The sequence below is a fragment of the Oncorhynchus tshawytscha genome, linkage group LG22 (assembly GCF_018296145.1).
Source record: "Oncorhynchus tshawytscha isolate Ot180627B linkage group LG22, Otsh_v2.0, whole genome shotgun sequence".
Classification (NCBI taxonomy): Eukaryota; Metazoa; Chordata; class Actinopteri; order Salmoniformes; family Salmonidae; genus Oncorhynchus; species Oncorhynchus tshawytscha.
The window spans coordinates 36,228,224-36,243,008 of NC_056450.1; the positions used below are offsets into that span (position 1 = coordinate 36,228,224).

The 14,785-nt window shown below is 44.8% G+C and overlaps 1 protein-coding gene across 4 annotated transcripts in view; it reads right to left on the minus strand.

The window, feature by feature from the left end:
• Nucleotides 1-1,786: 1,786 nt before the first annotated feature.
• Nucleotides 1,787-14,785, minus strand: part of LOC112235750 (rho GTPase-activating protein 39) — a 165,126-nt gene continuing 152,127 nt past the window's right edge. For 2 of the 4 annotated variants that reach the window (XM_042304142.1, XM_042304145.1), the window contains 4 exons: nt 13,644-13,843; nt 7,841-7,932; nt 7,356-7,525; nt 1,787-6,051 (listed from right to left, as the gene is read on the minus strand). In XM_042304142.1, the coding sequence (XP_042160076.1) occupies nt 5,857-6,051; nt 7,356-7,525; nt 7,841-7,932; nt 13,644-13,843 (657 nt within the window). In that variant the 3' untranslated portion in view covers nt 1,787-5,856. Of the gene's footprint in view, nt 6,052-7,355; nt 7,526-7,840; nt 7,933-8,596; nt 9,864-11,757; nt 11,812-13,643; nt 13,844-14,785 lie in introns of those variants that run through there. The other 2 variants (XM_042304143.1, XM_042304144.1) reach the window with 2 other exon arrangements.

A 14,785-nucleotide genomic window follows, 5' to 3' on the forward strand; every position in this document is an offset into this window, starting at 1 on the left:
GGTGTACAGGTATAACATGGCGAAAATGAAGGAAACACCAACAAAGCGTCTTAATAGGCCCGCTGGACCACCACAAAACCACCAGAACACCTTCAATACGCCTTGGAATAATAATACTGCTACAGGTGTCTGGATGAACCCAGAATCTCCCATGAGTGTTCAATTGGGTTAAGATCTGGTGAATGAGACAGCCATGGCATATGGTTTTAACACCATTAACATGCTCATCAAACCCATGTAGTGACCACTTGTGCCCTGTGGATGGGAGCATTGTCATCCTGGAAGAGACCACACCCATCAGCATAGAAATGATTCACCACAGGTTGATGGTCATCACTTTGAATGGCTGTGTATTTATTGGTGTTTACCTTGCCCTCTAAGGGGCTGAGTGGACCTCAACCATGCCAGGAAAATGCACCCCACACCAGAACCCTCATTTACTCAAATGTTTCCTGTATTTTGGCAGTTTCCTGTATTTTGTGCATTTTGCAGACTTATTTATTGCAGGTCTGCTTATTCTCCTCGACTTGGCCTGATGCTTACAGCTGTCCAGGAAGTTACCAGAGCTTTGCTTTAACACAGTTACCACGGCTCTGTTGGGATTGTGGTAACATATGCTGCTTATTTGTCAAATACGTTCAGATGTGACAGTGTTGGGATGTGTTGGGATGTGTTGGGATGTGTTGGGATGTGTTGTGATGTGTTGGGATGGTTGGGATGTGTTGGGATGTGTTGGGATGTGTTGGGATGGTTGGGATGTGTTGGGATGGTTGGGATGTGTTGTGATGTGTTGGGATGTGTTGGGATGTGTTGGGTGCTGTGAAAGACATCATTCTATCATAACATATGGACCTAATGGTATCCTCGGCCCCCGCAACCAAAATTGTGTAATCGCTGGCCTCTGGCCATCTACTCCATGTTTCTGTAGGTCACCAGAGACTAAAACCCTGAAATGCATATTGATGTCAATGGGAGACTTGCACAAGTTCGACTCATCCCTTGTTAACTAATCTTTTCAAGATACACCGAACACAAATATAAACGCAACATGCAAATGTCAAAGATTTTACCTACTTACAATTCATATAAGGAAATGAGTCAATTGTAATAAATTCTTTAGGCCCAAATGTATGGATTTCACATGATCTGGGAATACTCATATGAATATGTTGGTCACAGATACCTTAAAAAAAAGTAGGAGCATGGATCAGAAAACCAGTCAGTATTTGGTGTGCAGCGTGACACATCTCCTTCACACAGAGTTGATCAGACTGTTGACTGTGGCCTGTGGAATGTTGTCCCACTGCTTTTTGATGGCTGTGTGAAGTTACTTGGGGCCCTGTGTTCACAACGTTGACATCCGCAAACCGCTCGCCCACACGACGCCATCTGCCCGGGTAGAGTTGAAACTGGGATTCATCTGGCAACCGCTCTGATGGACATTCCTGCAGTCAGCATGCCATATGCATGCTCCCTGAACTTGAGACATCTGTGGCATTGTGTTGTGTGACAAAACGGCACATTTTAGAATGGCCTTTTATTGTCCCCAGCACAAGGATCATGTTTTTAAATCAGCTTCTTGATATGTCACACCAGTCAGGCAGATGGAATATCTTGGCAAAGGAGAAATGCTCACTAACAGGGAGGTACACAAATTTGTGTTCAATTTGAGAGAAATAATATTATTGTGCGTACGTCATTTCTGGGATCTTATATTTCAGCTCATGAAACCAACACTTTACATGTTATGTTTATTTTTGTTCAGAATAAAACAAGTGATGACAAATTTTGTTTACAAACTTTTTTATTTTTTCAATTATTTATGAAATAAATCCATCCACACAATCACCGTTGCTGTTTTTCTTGTTTTCGATCACACACACACACACACCAACATACCCAACAGACCTGCAAGCATATTTACAACGAGTCAATAGCACCCATCATGTGAGGGCCAGGGAAGAGGAAGCACAATGGACGGGGGGCACACACATGTTCTAACTGTCATCAAACACAGTCTAAACATGACACACTTCAGTTTATCATCTCAACAAACATTATCAACACTCATTCCAGTTAGGAAAAAAATAAGAGTCAAAATTGATTTGATCAAATCAAGAAATTACACCGCTGACTCGCATCGTAAGCATTGATGTCAAACTAAGAGAATAATGACATTACTGAAGAATGGAACTCTTTTTCACAATATTGTGGAATCATGTTATTATAACCGTCATTGTTTTGAACATTCAGTGACCAAAGACCATGCTACTATTCATATATAACACTGTATATATATATATATATATATATATATATATATATATGAATCATCAGCCACTGAAGAACACAGGATGGAGAAGAGATAAACCAGAGCTTCAGGATTCTAGAAGAACACTATCACATTGTGATACAATGACAAGAACTTTAGCAATAGACCAGTGACTGCTGGCCCCTGAATTCTCCCTCCTCGTTCTGCAGGCTCAGTATATATCTCTCATGCACTCCCAGAACTACTGGCACTGCATAGCCATCCTCCACCCCACCTCAGAGCTGCCGCTGCTGGCTAGAGGTGAGGAGGAAGCTGGGTAGTGTCCTCTGATGTGGCTATGGAGTACCCAACTCTGGTGGCTTGTGTTTTCGTAAGACGAACAGTAAAGCATTAATGTAGGAAACGAAGGAGCGGCTGCTGTAAATGCTGTGCGTGCAGAAAAGGGGTTAACAACCATATAACCTCTAGATGCAATTTTCTGGCTAAACACACCCTCTAATTTAGGGGCTCCAGCTTCCAGTAACTACGGAGTATATGCTATATGAACAGACTCCTACCACACAAACACACACATTTACAGTTGACACACACGCATAGTCGGCAAACACACACACACACACTGATGTGCAAGTACTTACGTACACGTGCGTATACATACACACAAGCCTCGCAGCACAGACCCCATCACTAAGATGAGGTAGACACAGAGAAAACATGTGGGGCATTAAAACCTAAACCCTGACCACACTGCTAAATATAACGGAAACCGCATGGCCCTTAAGACAGCTGAAATATGGATTTTAAACCCTCTTCTCCTTATGTGGCATACGATTTTGAGGAATAGGAAAGTCCTTGTTAGGCAATATTGTCTAAAAATACTAAATCGGCTTGTTTTTTTGTCCTCCCAGTATATGGCACTAAACTAATGTACCCCCAGACCCTAAAACCACTGCCAGATTGCCTCTCCCTTTGGCTTGCACTGTAAATCCACCACTGTCTGCGTGGCTAAGACTTTAGGTCCAGGCAGCAGCGCTCTCATTTTCTCCTGCATCCTTTACCCCTGACCTGCTAATAGCTAAAATTAGCATTTTTACAAGCTCCATCAAAGGTATAATTGTGTTCCACTGAAGGGAGGATAAAAATATTTTTGGCCCTCTCCAAAAATAAGCCAAATGTAATTGTCTGGAGTAAAACAGCAGAAAGTGCTCCACAGATTTTCCCTAGCCCCCCAACTCCACCGCTGAGGAGAATAGAAATGTGTTTTCCTCATTTTAATCCGAGACTCTGTCTCTCACATATGTACACACATCTCTGCCCAACTGATGGGTTATCATTTTTATTTTAAGAGAAACTGTTTAGAAATAAATATCTATATTTGTCTTGTTGCCCAGAGGGGGAATCTGTCTCTGTGGCCAGTGGAGAAGTCTAAACCTTACTATCAACTCATCCTGCAGCTCTGGCAACACAGACAGAATTCATATTCAAATGAGTCAAAAAAGCGTTCCAAATGAAATGCGAAGGAAATCGTTGCTTGTTACATAATAAAGGAGAAGAGAACGGAATAATACAGATTCTGTCTGTAGTGGGTTCTGTCTAAACGTGATGAGACATCATCATTCACTACCATGGCAGTCAGATACATATGTGGCACTCAAAGCAGGAACTAATCCCCCCCACAATAACAACATCATATTTACACATTTGTCTCTGGACTTTTCCCTGCACACATGCTTCTTGTGCATAATAGTCTCGTATTGCGATTGCTCTTCTTCACATGCTGAATCTCACGCCAGCACGGTCCAGTGTTTGGAGCAGAAACAGTAGCACAGGAGGCTGTTGAGGGGAGGACGGCTCATAATAAATGGCTGGAACGGAGCAAATGGAAAGGCATCAAAGACCTGGAAACCATGGAAACCGTGTGTTTGAGACCATTCCACTGATTCTGCTCCAGTCATTAACACGAGCCCAAGAACACTGTGTACTGTATGTCCTGCTTTCCAACGGATAAACAGTCTCCCACTACCATCACATGTGAGCTTGTCCCAAAGTCTCAAACAATAAGGGAAGATGATTCGGAGCACGAAAAACCATCTAGATACCCGGTCACTGTCTGTGCTGTCCACTGTCTGTGCACTCCACTGTCTGTGCAGTCCACTGTCTGTGCAGTCCACTGTCTGTGCAGTCCACTGTCTGTGCAGTCCACTGTCTGTGCTGTCCACTGTCTGTGCAGTCCACTGTCTGTGCTGTCCACTGTCTGTGCACTCCACTGTCTGTGCAGTCCACTGTCTGTGTAGTCCACTGTCTGTGCTGTCCACTGTCTGTGCTGTCCACTGTCTGTGCACTCCACTGTCTGTGCAGTCCACTGTCTGTGCAGTCCACTGTCTGTGCAGTCCACTGTCTGTGCAGTCCACTGTCTGTGCAGTCCACTGTCTGTGCAGTCCACTGTCTGTGCAGTCCACTGTCTGTGCAGTCCACTGTCTGTGCAGTCCACTGTCTGTGCAGTCCACTGTCTGTGCAGTCCACTATCTGTGTAGTCCACTGTCTGTGTAGTCCACTGTCTGTGCAGTCCACTGTCTGTGCAGTCCACTGTCTGTGTAGTCCACTGTCTGTGCAGTCCACTGTCTGTGCAGTCCACTGTCTGTGCAGTCCACTGTCTGTGCAGTCCACTGTCTGTGTTCCTCCGGCTGTGGTGTTCGTGAACCAGAGGGAATCTAGGGTTGAGGTGTGATATGGTTGATGAGAAGTGTGAAGGAACAGAGGGCTTGTTGTGAATAAGGTGGTAGACAGTTGTAGAGTTGTGTGATAGAAAGACAGAGCAGCTATAGTTGAGGGCTGATGAACAAGTACAGCTCTCCAGGGCATGGTGACAGATAAAGAGTTGGCTCCCTCAGAGGAGGTCCTTGATAAAGAGGGATAGAGTTGGCTCCCTCAGAGGAGGCCCTTGATAAAGAGGGATAGAGTTGGCTCCCTCAGAGGAGGCCCTTGATAAAGAGGGATAGAGTTGGCTCCCTCAGAGGAGGCCCTTGATAAAGAGGGATAGAGTTGGCTCCCTCAGAGGAGGCCCTTGATAAAGAGGGATAGAGTTGGCTCCCTCAGAGGAGGCCCTTGATAAAGAGGGATAGAGTTGGCTCCCTCAGAGGAGGCCCTTGATAAAGAGGGATAGAGTTGGCTCCCTCAGAGGATGCCCTTGATAAAGAGGGATAGAGTTGGCTCCCTCAGAGGATGCCCTTGATAAAGAGGGATAGAGTTGGCTCCCTCAGAGGATACCCTTGATAAAGAGGGATAGAGTTGGCTCCCTCAGAGGAGGCCCTTGATAAAGAGGGATAGAGTTGGCTCCCTCAGAGGAGGTCCTTGATAAAGAGGGATAGAGTTGGCTCCCTCAGAGGAGGTCCTTGATAAAGAGGGATAGAGTTGGCTACCTCAGAGGAGGCCCTTGATAAAGAGGGATAGAGTTGGCTCCCTCAGAGGAGGTCCTTGATAAAGAGGGATAGAGTTGGCTCCCTCAGAGGAGGCCCTTGATAAAGAGGGATAGAGTTGGCTCCCTCAGAGGAGGCCCTTGATAAAGAGGGATAGAGTTGGCTACCTCAGAGGAGGCCCTTGATGAAGCTGGTGTCCAGGTGAACAATGAGCATGCGTAAGAAGGACATCTCCTTCCTCGTGTTCTCAAAGATGATGCGTGGGTCATCTGACTGGCAGCGGAGACAGTTGGGAGCCATTACCATGGCCAGGTTATTCACGTCCATCTTGGTCTTACTCACATTGACGGGCTGGGCAAACACCTGCAGGAGGGCGAGGGAGAGTGGATGAGTTTAGGGTGAGAGTCAAGATCAGAGACATTTATGTGGTGTTTGTTGTGTTTATACTAATACATCTAGTTATTATGTAGGTGGAACTTCAAAACATACGGCGACAGATTAAACATTTACAGAGGGACCACGTTGGAAACAAGTGAATTTCACATAAACACGTTATCCCCTGGGTTATAGTCAGTGCATGTTTTTCCCCCAATAATTCAATCAATCAAGAGAGGAGAGAAAGAAAAAGAGGGTAGACGAGCGAGAGAGAGACCTATAGATGGGTTAGCAGACAATGTCCCGAAAACGATATGCACGCCGGCAGAAGTCTGAGTTGTTGTAGCTAGCAACAATGACAAGTGGGGAATCGCAGGTAGCTCGTTTCAGCTCGTTGTATCTTGTTATTGACATCATGTCTTGTTTTGAGGTGTTTTGACTCTTGTCACGTCAATGCTAATATGGCAAAAAAAATAGTTAGCTAGCTAACCAACAACTGTAACGATGTATTTGAGAGACAACAAGTGCTCATTGTGTAAATGTATGTTTTCAAGAAAATATACACTGAGTGGACAAAACATTAGGAACACCTGCTCTTTCCATGACAGACTGACCAGGTGAATCCAGGTGAAAGCTATGATCCCTTATTGATGTCACCTGTTAAATCCACTTCAATCAGTGTAGATAAAGGGGGGGGAGACATGTTAAAGGATTTTAAATCCTTGAGACAGTTGAGGCATGGATTGTGTATGTGTGAATGGGCAAGACACAACATTTAAGTGCCTTTGAACGGGGTATGGTAGTAGGTGCCAGGCGCACTGTGCGTCAAGAACTGCAACGCTGCTGGGTTTTTCACACTCAACAATTTCCCGTGTTTATCAAGAAGCATTGTGGGAAGCATTGGATTCAACATTGGCCAGCTTCCCTGTGGAACGCTTTAGACACCTTGTAGAGTCCATTCCCTTACGAACTGAGGCTGTTCTGAAGGCAAAATCAAATTTTATTTGTCACATACACATGGTTAGCAGATGTTAATGCGAGTGTAGCGAAATGCTTGTGCTTCTAGTTCCGACAATGCAGTTCCGACAATGCCTCCCCTTTTGGAGTTGCCTCCAAAAGGGGAGGCAACTCAATATTAGGAAGGTGTTCATAATGTTTTGTACACTCAGTGTAGTTTACATGTTGTCAACAAGCCTTTGATTCTAAGCTAACCCTCGCCTGTTTTGCTCCACGGTTGCGCAAGTATGGGTTTGTTGCTAAACAACCAAGCCGTCTATATGTCTGAGTGTTACCTGTAAGAAGTGTATAAAGTAGCAGAGCACCAGTCTGCTGAGTTCAGGCAGAGACTGTACCACTCTGATAGCTGCTTCAGGATCCTCATAGTTACTGATGCACTGCTGATAGAAGCTCTGAGGGATGACTGGCTCCTCCAGCTCCCTGTACCACAGCTTCAGCAGAGACGCTAGGGGAGAGAGATGTTCTTATTTTTAAAATAGATTCATTTTCCTGTACATTTGAGAACAATCTTTAATTCATTTTACCAGAACTAAAAAGATAAAAACCAAGCCCCCCCCCCTCTTTTTCCACTGTACACAGAACCCCTCTGACGCCCACACCTCTGCTGTCCCCCAGGCATGATGGAGTGCAGACTGCTCTATATACAGCCTTGACAACATTTTCAAAGAAAAGGTTAGTTTCTCCATTCAAAACAGGCAGCCAAGAGAAGGAATTTAGTGTTTTTGTTTTTATTGTTGAATGAGAGGGATTTATTTCTTACCCGGGACATTGGGGTCCCCAAGGTTTTCGGGAATATTCCACTGATCCACCTGCAGCTTCAGCGCATTCACCTCGTCAATATCTCCAGGCACCCTGAGGGAAGAGACACACAGCAGATAGGTTTAACAGCTGCTACAGACGAGGAAGTGATAGGAGATAAAGCGATGTCAACGGAGGACTAGAAGCTGATATACAGTATTATGACAGCATTGAAATTGATTGTTGTAGTGTGATAATGCTCCACTAGGTGGTGCAGCAGGTCTTTTAAAAGGAAATTTCACCACTAGCCAGTATTTGGGGTGTTTTTCCAGTCTCCCTACATAATTATGAGTGATGAGAGGGTGTTTCAGACATAATTATGCACTATAGCTGTATTTTTGAATTTACTCGCCGGGAGAGTTCAACCACTGATGTCATTGGTTGATTGAGTCAGCTGTCTGATCCAAAAAATGTGGAGTCAAGTTTTGTAGCAATTATTGTGGTCTTTGTGTTTCTCCGATTGCATGATCACACCGGCAGCGAGTAGATATGGTCATCATTGTTCAATAGAGCCACCGGACTTGTCTCAACGATGTTGCTATCTGCCAGGACATTGCAGGATACCTAGGTTGACTCATTTTCCCTGGCTTTGTAAAGACTACAGCCTGACAGTCATACTTCCTTGTTCTCACCCTTGAAGGCGGTACTAGTTTACAGGTTCGCAGGAGCTCTGTTACCGTGCATTGGACTTGAATATCACAATGAATTGATCAAGAAATTGAAGGCAACACTTTATTGGTTTTTGATGCAGCTGGAATCATTTAGTCACTTGTCAGTACATTTAGTAAAACGCATTATATACTTTTCTACAACAGCTAGCAATGTTTATACCACAATGCAGTTGTGAGCATACTAGGCATTCTATATTATACTACTTCATCAGTACTGAATATGGATGTTGTGTTGGTTGAATGTTCCAGCCAGGTTCCAGAATGTTCTTCATCTGGTGAGCCTCTTCTTGTGTAGGTTAATGGCAGCTGGTTTAGCAGGCTTTGGCGCTGTGGCGATGTTGGCATGGATGTTGGGTTTGGGGGGCTGTGGCTCCTTGTGGACAACCGTCTGGTTCTTTCTGCACTCCACAGTCAGTTGGACAACCGTCTGGTTCTTTCTGCACTCCACAGTCAGGTAGACAACCGTCTGGTTCTTTCTGCACTCCACAGTCAGGTGGACAACCGTCTGGTTCTTTCTGCACTCCACAGTCAGGTAGACAAGCGTCTGGTTCTTTCTGCACTCCACAGTCAGGTAGACAACCGTCTGGTTCTTTCTGCACTCCACAGTCAGGTGGACAAGCGTCTGGTTCTTTCTGCACTCCACAGTCAGGTGGACAACCATCTGGTTCTTTCTGCACTCCACAGTCAGGTGGACAAGCGTCTGGTTCTTTCTGCACTCCACAGTCAGGTAGACAACCGTCTGGTTCTTTCTGCACTCCACAGTCAGGTGGACAAGCGTCTGGTTCTTTCTGCACTCCACAGTCAGGTAGACAACCGTCTGGTTCTTTCTGCACTCCACAGTCAGGTGGACAAGCGTCTGGTTCTTTCTGCACTCCACAGTCAGGTGGACAACCGTCTGGTTCTTTCTGCACTCCACAGTCAGGTGGACAACCGTCTGGTTCTTTCTGCACTCCACAGTCAGGTAGACAACTGTCTGGTTCTTTCTGCACTCCACAGTCAGGTGGACAACTGTCTGGTTCTTTCTGCACTCCACAGTCAGTTGGACAACCATCTGGTTCTTTCTGCACTCCACAGTCAGGTAGACAACCGTCTGGTTCTTTCTGCACTCCACAGTCAGGTAGACAACCGTCTGGTTCTTTCTGCACTCCACAGTCAGGTAGACAACCATCTGGTTCTTTCTGCACTCCACAGTCAGGTAGACAACCATCTGGTTCTTTCTGCACTCCACAGTCAGGTGGACAAGCCTCTCATACACTTTCTTCACCACCCACTCCTTCGACCTCTTGCAGGGGATTTGTTGTGACTGCAAGTCTCCTGGAAAGACATGAAGACTGATCATTAGGATGTGTAACCATACAATAAACCATGTTCATCTATAAACTAAAAAGGGTAGAGCAGACTGGTATGTGTTTTCTATCATTATTGACTCCGAGTGCGCCATTGAGATGGGCTGTTAGCAAAGTTGTGAAAAGTTTGAGTTGACTTGTAGACAGTCTAGTTGTGTACGAGCACCTACAGTTGTTGAGTAGACAAGCACTGCCACCAATAGAGTGAATAGTCTAGAAGGGTATATTAACAGCCCCTCTCCCCTATGCCAAATAACTGACTGCAAGGGTTAGAAAGGTTTGAGGAACACTTGTCTTGTAGACAGTTTAGTGTATTGGTGAATTTTTTGTTCATGTCAATAGATCATGCATACTAACGTTCACACACAATACCCACCCCCAACAGACACCAGTCAGTCACCCCACACCATGCCCTCTTCAATAATACCTCCCTTTCTCCAATGTCGCCTTCAAGTCTTTCAGTCATAATAGAGACAAAACTACAGTAGAAGTTGTAACCTACTTGTAAACACACCAACTTTGACAACAATACCTGTTTATGCCTAGCTCCAGTATATTATTTGCTAATCATGGATGGATTTAGTAGATTTTAGTCAGATTTTAGAAGGTGCATTTAGAAGGTGTCGCTATTCTCTGGTGTGGCGCTTGAATCAAGGCTTTCTGCAGGCTCCAGGAAGTTGAATCAAGGCTTTCTGCAGGCTCCAGGAAGTTGAATCAAGGCTTTCTGCAGGCTCCAGGAAGTTGAATCAAGGCTTTCTGCAGGCTCCAGGAAGTTGAATCAAGGCTTTCTGCAGGCTCCAGGAAGTTGAATCAAGGCTTTCTGCAGGCTCCAGGAAGTTGAATTGAAGTCTTTTTAAGACCATTTTAATGCCACTTGCAATGCAATGCCAATTTTGAGGTCTGAGCACGGCACACACCTGCCAATGTTCATCTCCAGAAATGAGCCCATGTTGCCAAAAAAGTTGTATTTACAGGGCTAGCTCTTTCCCCAAAGGCTATAGCCTACATGGCTCATATTATCAGGCAGGTGTGCTATTGCAGCCATGAACATTCTCCTGTAGTCTGACGGATGTAGTAGCATAGCGGCTAGGCTATAGATGGCTGAAGCATGGGGTTGCCCATCTGCATTTGTTTAGGCTACCCCATTGGGCTAATCATTAGCTATTTCAAGTGTTCAGAATTGTTATTTCGATACCAATACCAGCTCAATATAATGATACTCAACATTAACGATACCACCGTGAAGGAATGCCTTCAAATAAAATATACAGCACAGTTACTGTATAAAACACGTGGTCAACTCTCCATCTGAAGAGCTAGGCCATTGGGTGTGCATACTTCTCCATCCAGCACTGCTCAAACACACCAGGGTCAGCTTAACAAACTTCCTGAAACAAGAGGTAATGAAATGTATAACGTAATTTCTAGATAGCCTTGCAATTGATTATTGAGCATCGCTAGATAGCAGCTGGCTAATTACATTGATATGCTTTGGAATGTTTAGCCAGCGTATTATGAAAGTTAGCTAGCTAGCTCGATTTCGGTTTAGATAAATACATTTAGTTCGCTAGCTAGATTTTGGTTTAGATAAATACATTTAGTTCGCTAGCTAGCTAGCTCGATTTTGGTTTAGATAAATACATTTAGTTCGCTAGCTAGCTAGCTAGCTCGATTTTGGTTTAGATAAATACATTTAGTTCGCTAGCTAGCTAGCTCGATTTTGGTTTAGATAAATACATTTAGTTCGCTAGCTAGCTCGATTTCGGTTTAGATAAATACATTTAGTTCGCTAGCTAGCTCGATTTTGGTTTAGATAAATACGTTCAGTTCGCTAGCTAGCTAGGTAACGTTAGCTACCTTACCTCAGCTTGTCCTCTTTTCTGCTGCACTGATGCTGGCTGATCGGATGCCGTCCCCTTTGAAGTGAAGTGAACATGGAACAGCATCACTTGCCGACGACATACCAACTCCATCAGTTGAGACTTCAGTCCCGTTTCAAAATCCTCTGGCTACAAACCAGACATTTTGATATTTCTCACATCAATTGGATATACCTTCACGGGGCTGTCCTCCACATCCTGAAATTGTTATGAATTTTGGATATTGTGGTTTGCTAACAACCAGGAAATGTAGCTAACCCGTTTATACCGATGCAGAAAATTGCTTTGACACATGATATGTTAATAACATTTATAGTGAAAGAGAGCAGCTGTGACATTTCTCTTGAAGCTGCCCAGGGAAGACCAAAGCCATGTATTTAATACTCTGGGGGCAACCACGGTATCACCTCAGCATGTTGCCGTGGTCTAGTCCACACATATTGGGGATATATGATCCCAGGTGGACATGGTTATACAATAACCACTCAGATATAATTAGTGAGAAAGGTGTTTCATGTCCGCAGACACGGACATAGCAGTGCTACACGTCTGGAGGTATCCTTTACATGGGGACTGATTGTGCCAAGGATAAAAAAACAAAGCAAAATCACTGAGCCACAAGGATAATGCCAGTCATTCCCCTGACACCGGGATCCCTGTCAAGTAAAAATAAATAAACCGTGATGCTCAATAAGAAAACAAAAGTAAAGACAATCCTCTGACAGCAGGGTTTTTTAAAAAACTGTCAGGGTAGAATTCCTGTCAATGTTCAAATCACACACCAGACTGAAGGGAGATGTGAGTGACAAAAATGAGAACTGTGACAAAAAGGGAACTGTCTTAAAATATGTTTACAGTATCTCACATAATCTCCTGTTTGTTTTATGTACAATCCACAGTCTGTCAGTATGTGATGAGACCTCAGCCAAAGAGGAACTTACACAGAGATGGTGTGCAGAACACTGGGCTCTAAATGTACTTCAGTACAAACAGAATGGGAGAGAAAGAGGAAACTCTGCCCATTGTGTTTACTTTCACATACACAGGCATAAAACAATGTCTTTAATCATCGCATGCTTTTATCTGAAACATGAACGGCCAAAAGATTCATTTGGTGGATTTTCATTATTTGTGATTATGTGACAGGGATTTAGTCTGTGAATTTGTATCATTTGGGTAATGTCAAAACATATTAATGTTTGTTTGAACTACCATTTCTCAGTAGGACCACACAGTCTGTCTGAGCCATGAGCAGGGCTTGGGCCCGAGTTTGTAGGGGTCTTCAGAGTGCCAGACATCTGTACCGATTCCCCAGGAGAGGGTCTGAATCAGCGAGAACGGGTTACAGTCATCTCCCCCATTTTTCCTCCACAGCCCAGTCAGTAAGGATTAACCTCCCCAGGTTAACCAGGCAGGGTGTTTGTTTAACTGATTAACATAGCCTGAGATCAGAGGAGAAAGAGCCCCACTTCCTCCCCTCCCGACCAATGGGAGTCTCTGATGAGGCTGGTCCTATAACGCTGCTGGCCTGGGGCTGGGAGAGAAGGAGCAGAAGAGTTCTGTCTGTCTGTACTGCTGATTACTGCTGAAACAATGGCTCAGACCCAGTCTGGTTCTGCATACCATGTGTGTCAGGGATGGCTATACTGTATTTTCTCCCATGATGCACGCCTGTCTTTCTTTACCCCATAACGCTACTTACCCCCTCAAAGTGATCCTCATCTGTGGAGACCGTTTCTGGAACCCAAAGTTTATCCAATTCCACCAACATTGCTCTTCTCCCCCCTATCCTTCCACCGTGACGCCCACCCCTTCTCCCAGGAGCCGAGCCTGGTGTGGTGTGATGGTGATGTGGTGTAACTCCTCACCTGAAGATTCCCTCTGTCTGGGCCCCTCCCAGGGCTAGCACGCACTGAGAAAGCTGCACCTGCACCCAGGGGAGCCTACGCTCCGGGAACAGCTCGCTCTGGCGCTCCATGATCTCCTCCAGGGCACTGCCGAACAAGGAAGGGGTCACGATGGCATTCCTCCCCTGGTCTAACTCCTCCAGGGTGGGCTTCCTCAGACCCTGTGAGGGGGGAGGGGGTGGGGGTGTGAGTAGGAAAAAGTGACCTGTCCCTAAACACAGCTCTAGAAAGTCTATTGATTTAAGCTTAGAACTGGTTTTAAGCCGACCCTTATCTAGGTACATTGTCTATCTATGTCAGGCCCAGGTGGAGTCACTCACACTACTGTAACTTCCCTACTGCAATCACAGCTGAACTGTAGTTCAGGTCCCTCATATACAGAAGTAGACAGGAGACACTCAGCCATGTTTAAAGCCCAGCTTCCATCTCAGCAGCTCCGAGGGGTTAAATAAGGTTTAAAAGAAAGAATGGCGCTGGAATGTATAGCGGACATTTTAATGGGTCCTGAACAATTCTGCTATTTTGTGTGTTTTTTCCCCCACAGATCTTAACTGTTTTTGTACATAATGTTTCCGCCATCACTTCCTATGACCATAAAAATAGCTTCTGGACATCAGAACAGCAATCCCTAACCTCGATTTGGATGAAGATTTCTACTTTAATGAGTCAGCGGCACATACTGCTTACCCCTGACCCCAATCCCCGACATTCAGATGAAAAATTAACTACAACATAGAGGCCGACGTGCGGGTACCCTGATAAAACTATGGCGATGAGTAAATAATCATCCTCTACCCTCTGTTAAATTGGTGTAATAGTCTCAAGGTTCTGCACGACTGAGTTAAAATACCCCAAGATGAACTGTAGACCATACTATTTACAATTGATATTTGTTGAAGATGTCTATTTACCACCAAAAACCGACTGGCACTAAGACTGCTCTCAACGAGCTGTGTAAGGCCATGGGTGCTCCTAGTGGCCGTGGACTTTAATGCAGGCAAACATAAATCTGTTTTACCTCATTTCTACCAGCATGTCACATGTGCAACCAGAGGGAAAAAAACTCCAGACCACCTTTACTCCACACACAGAGACATGTACAA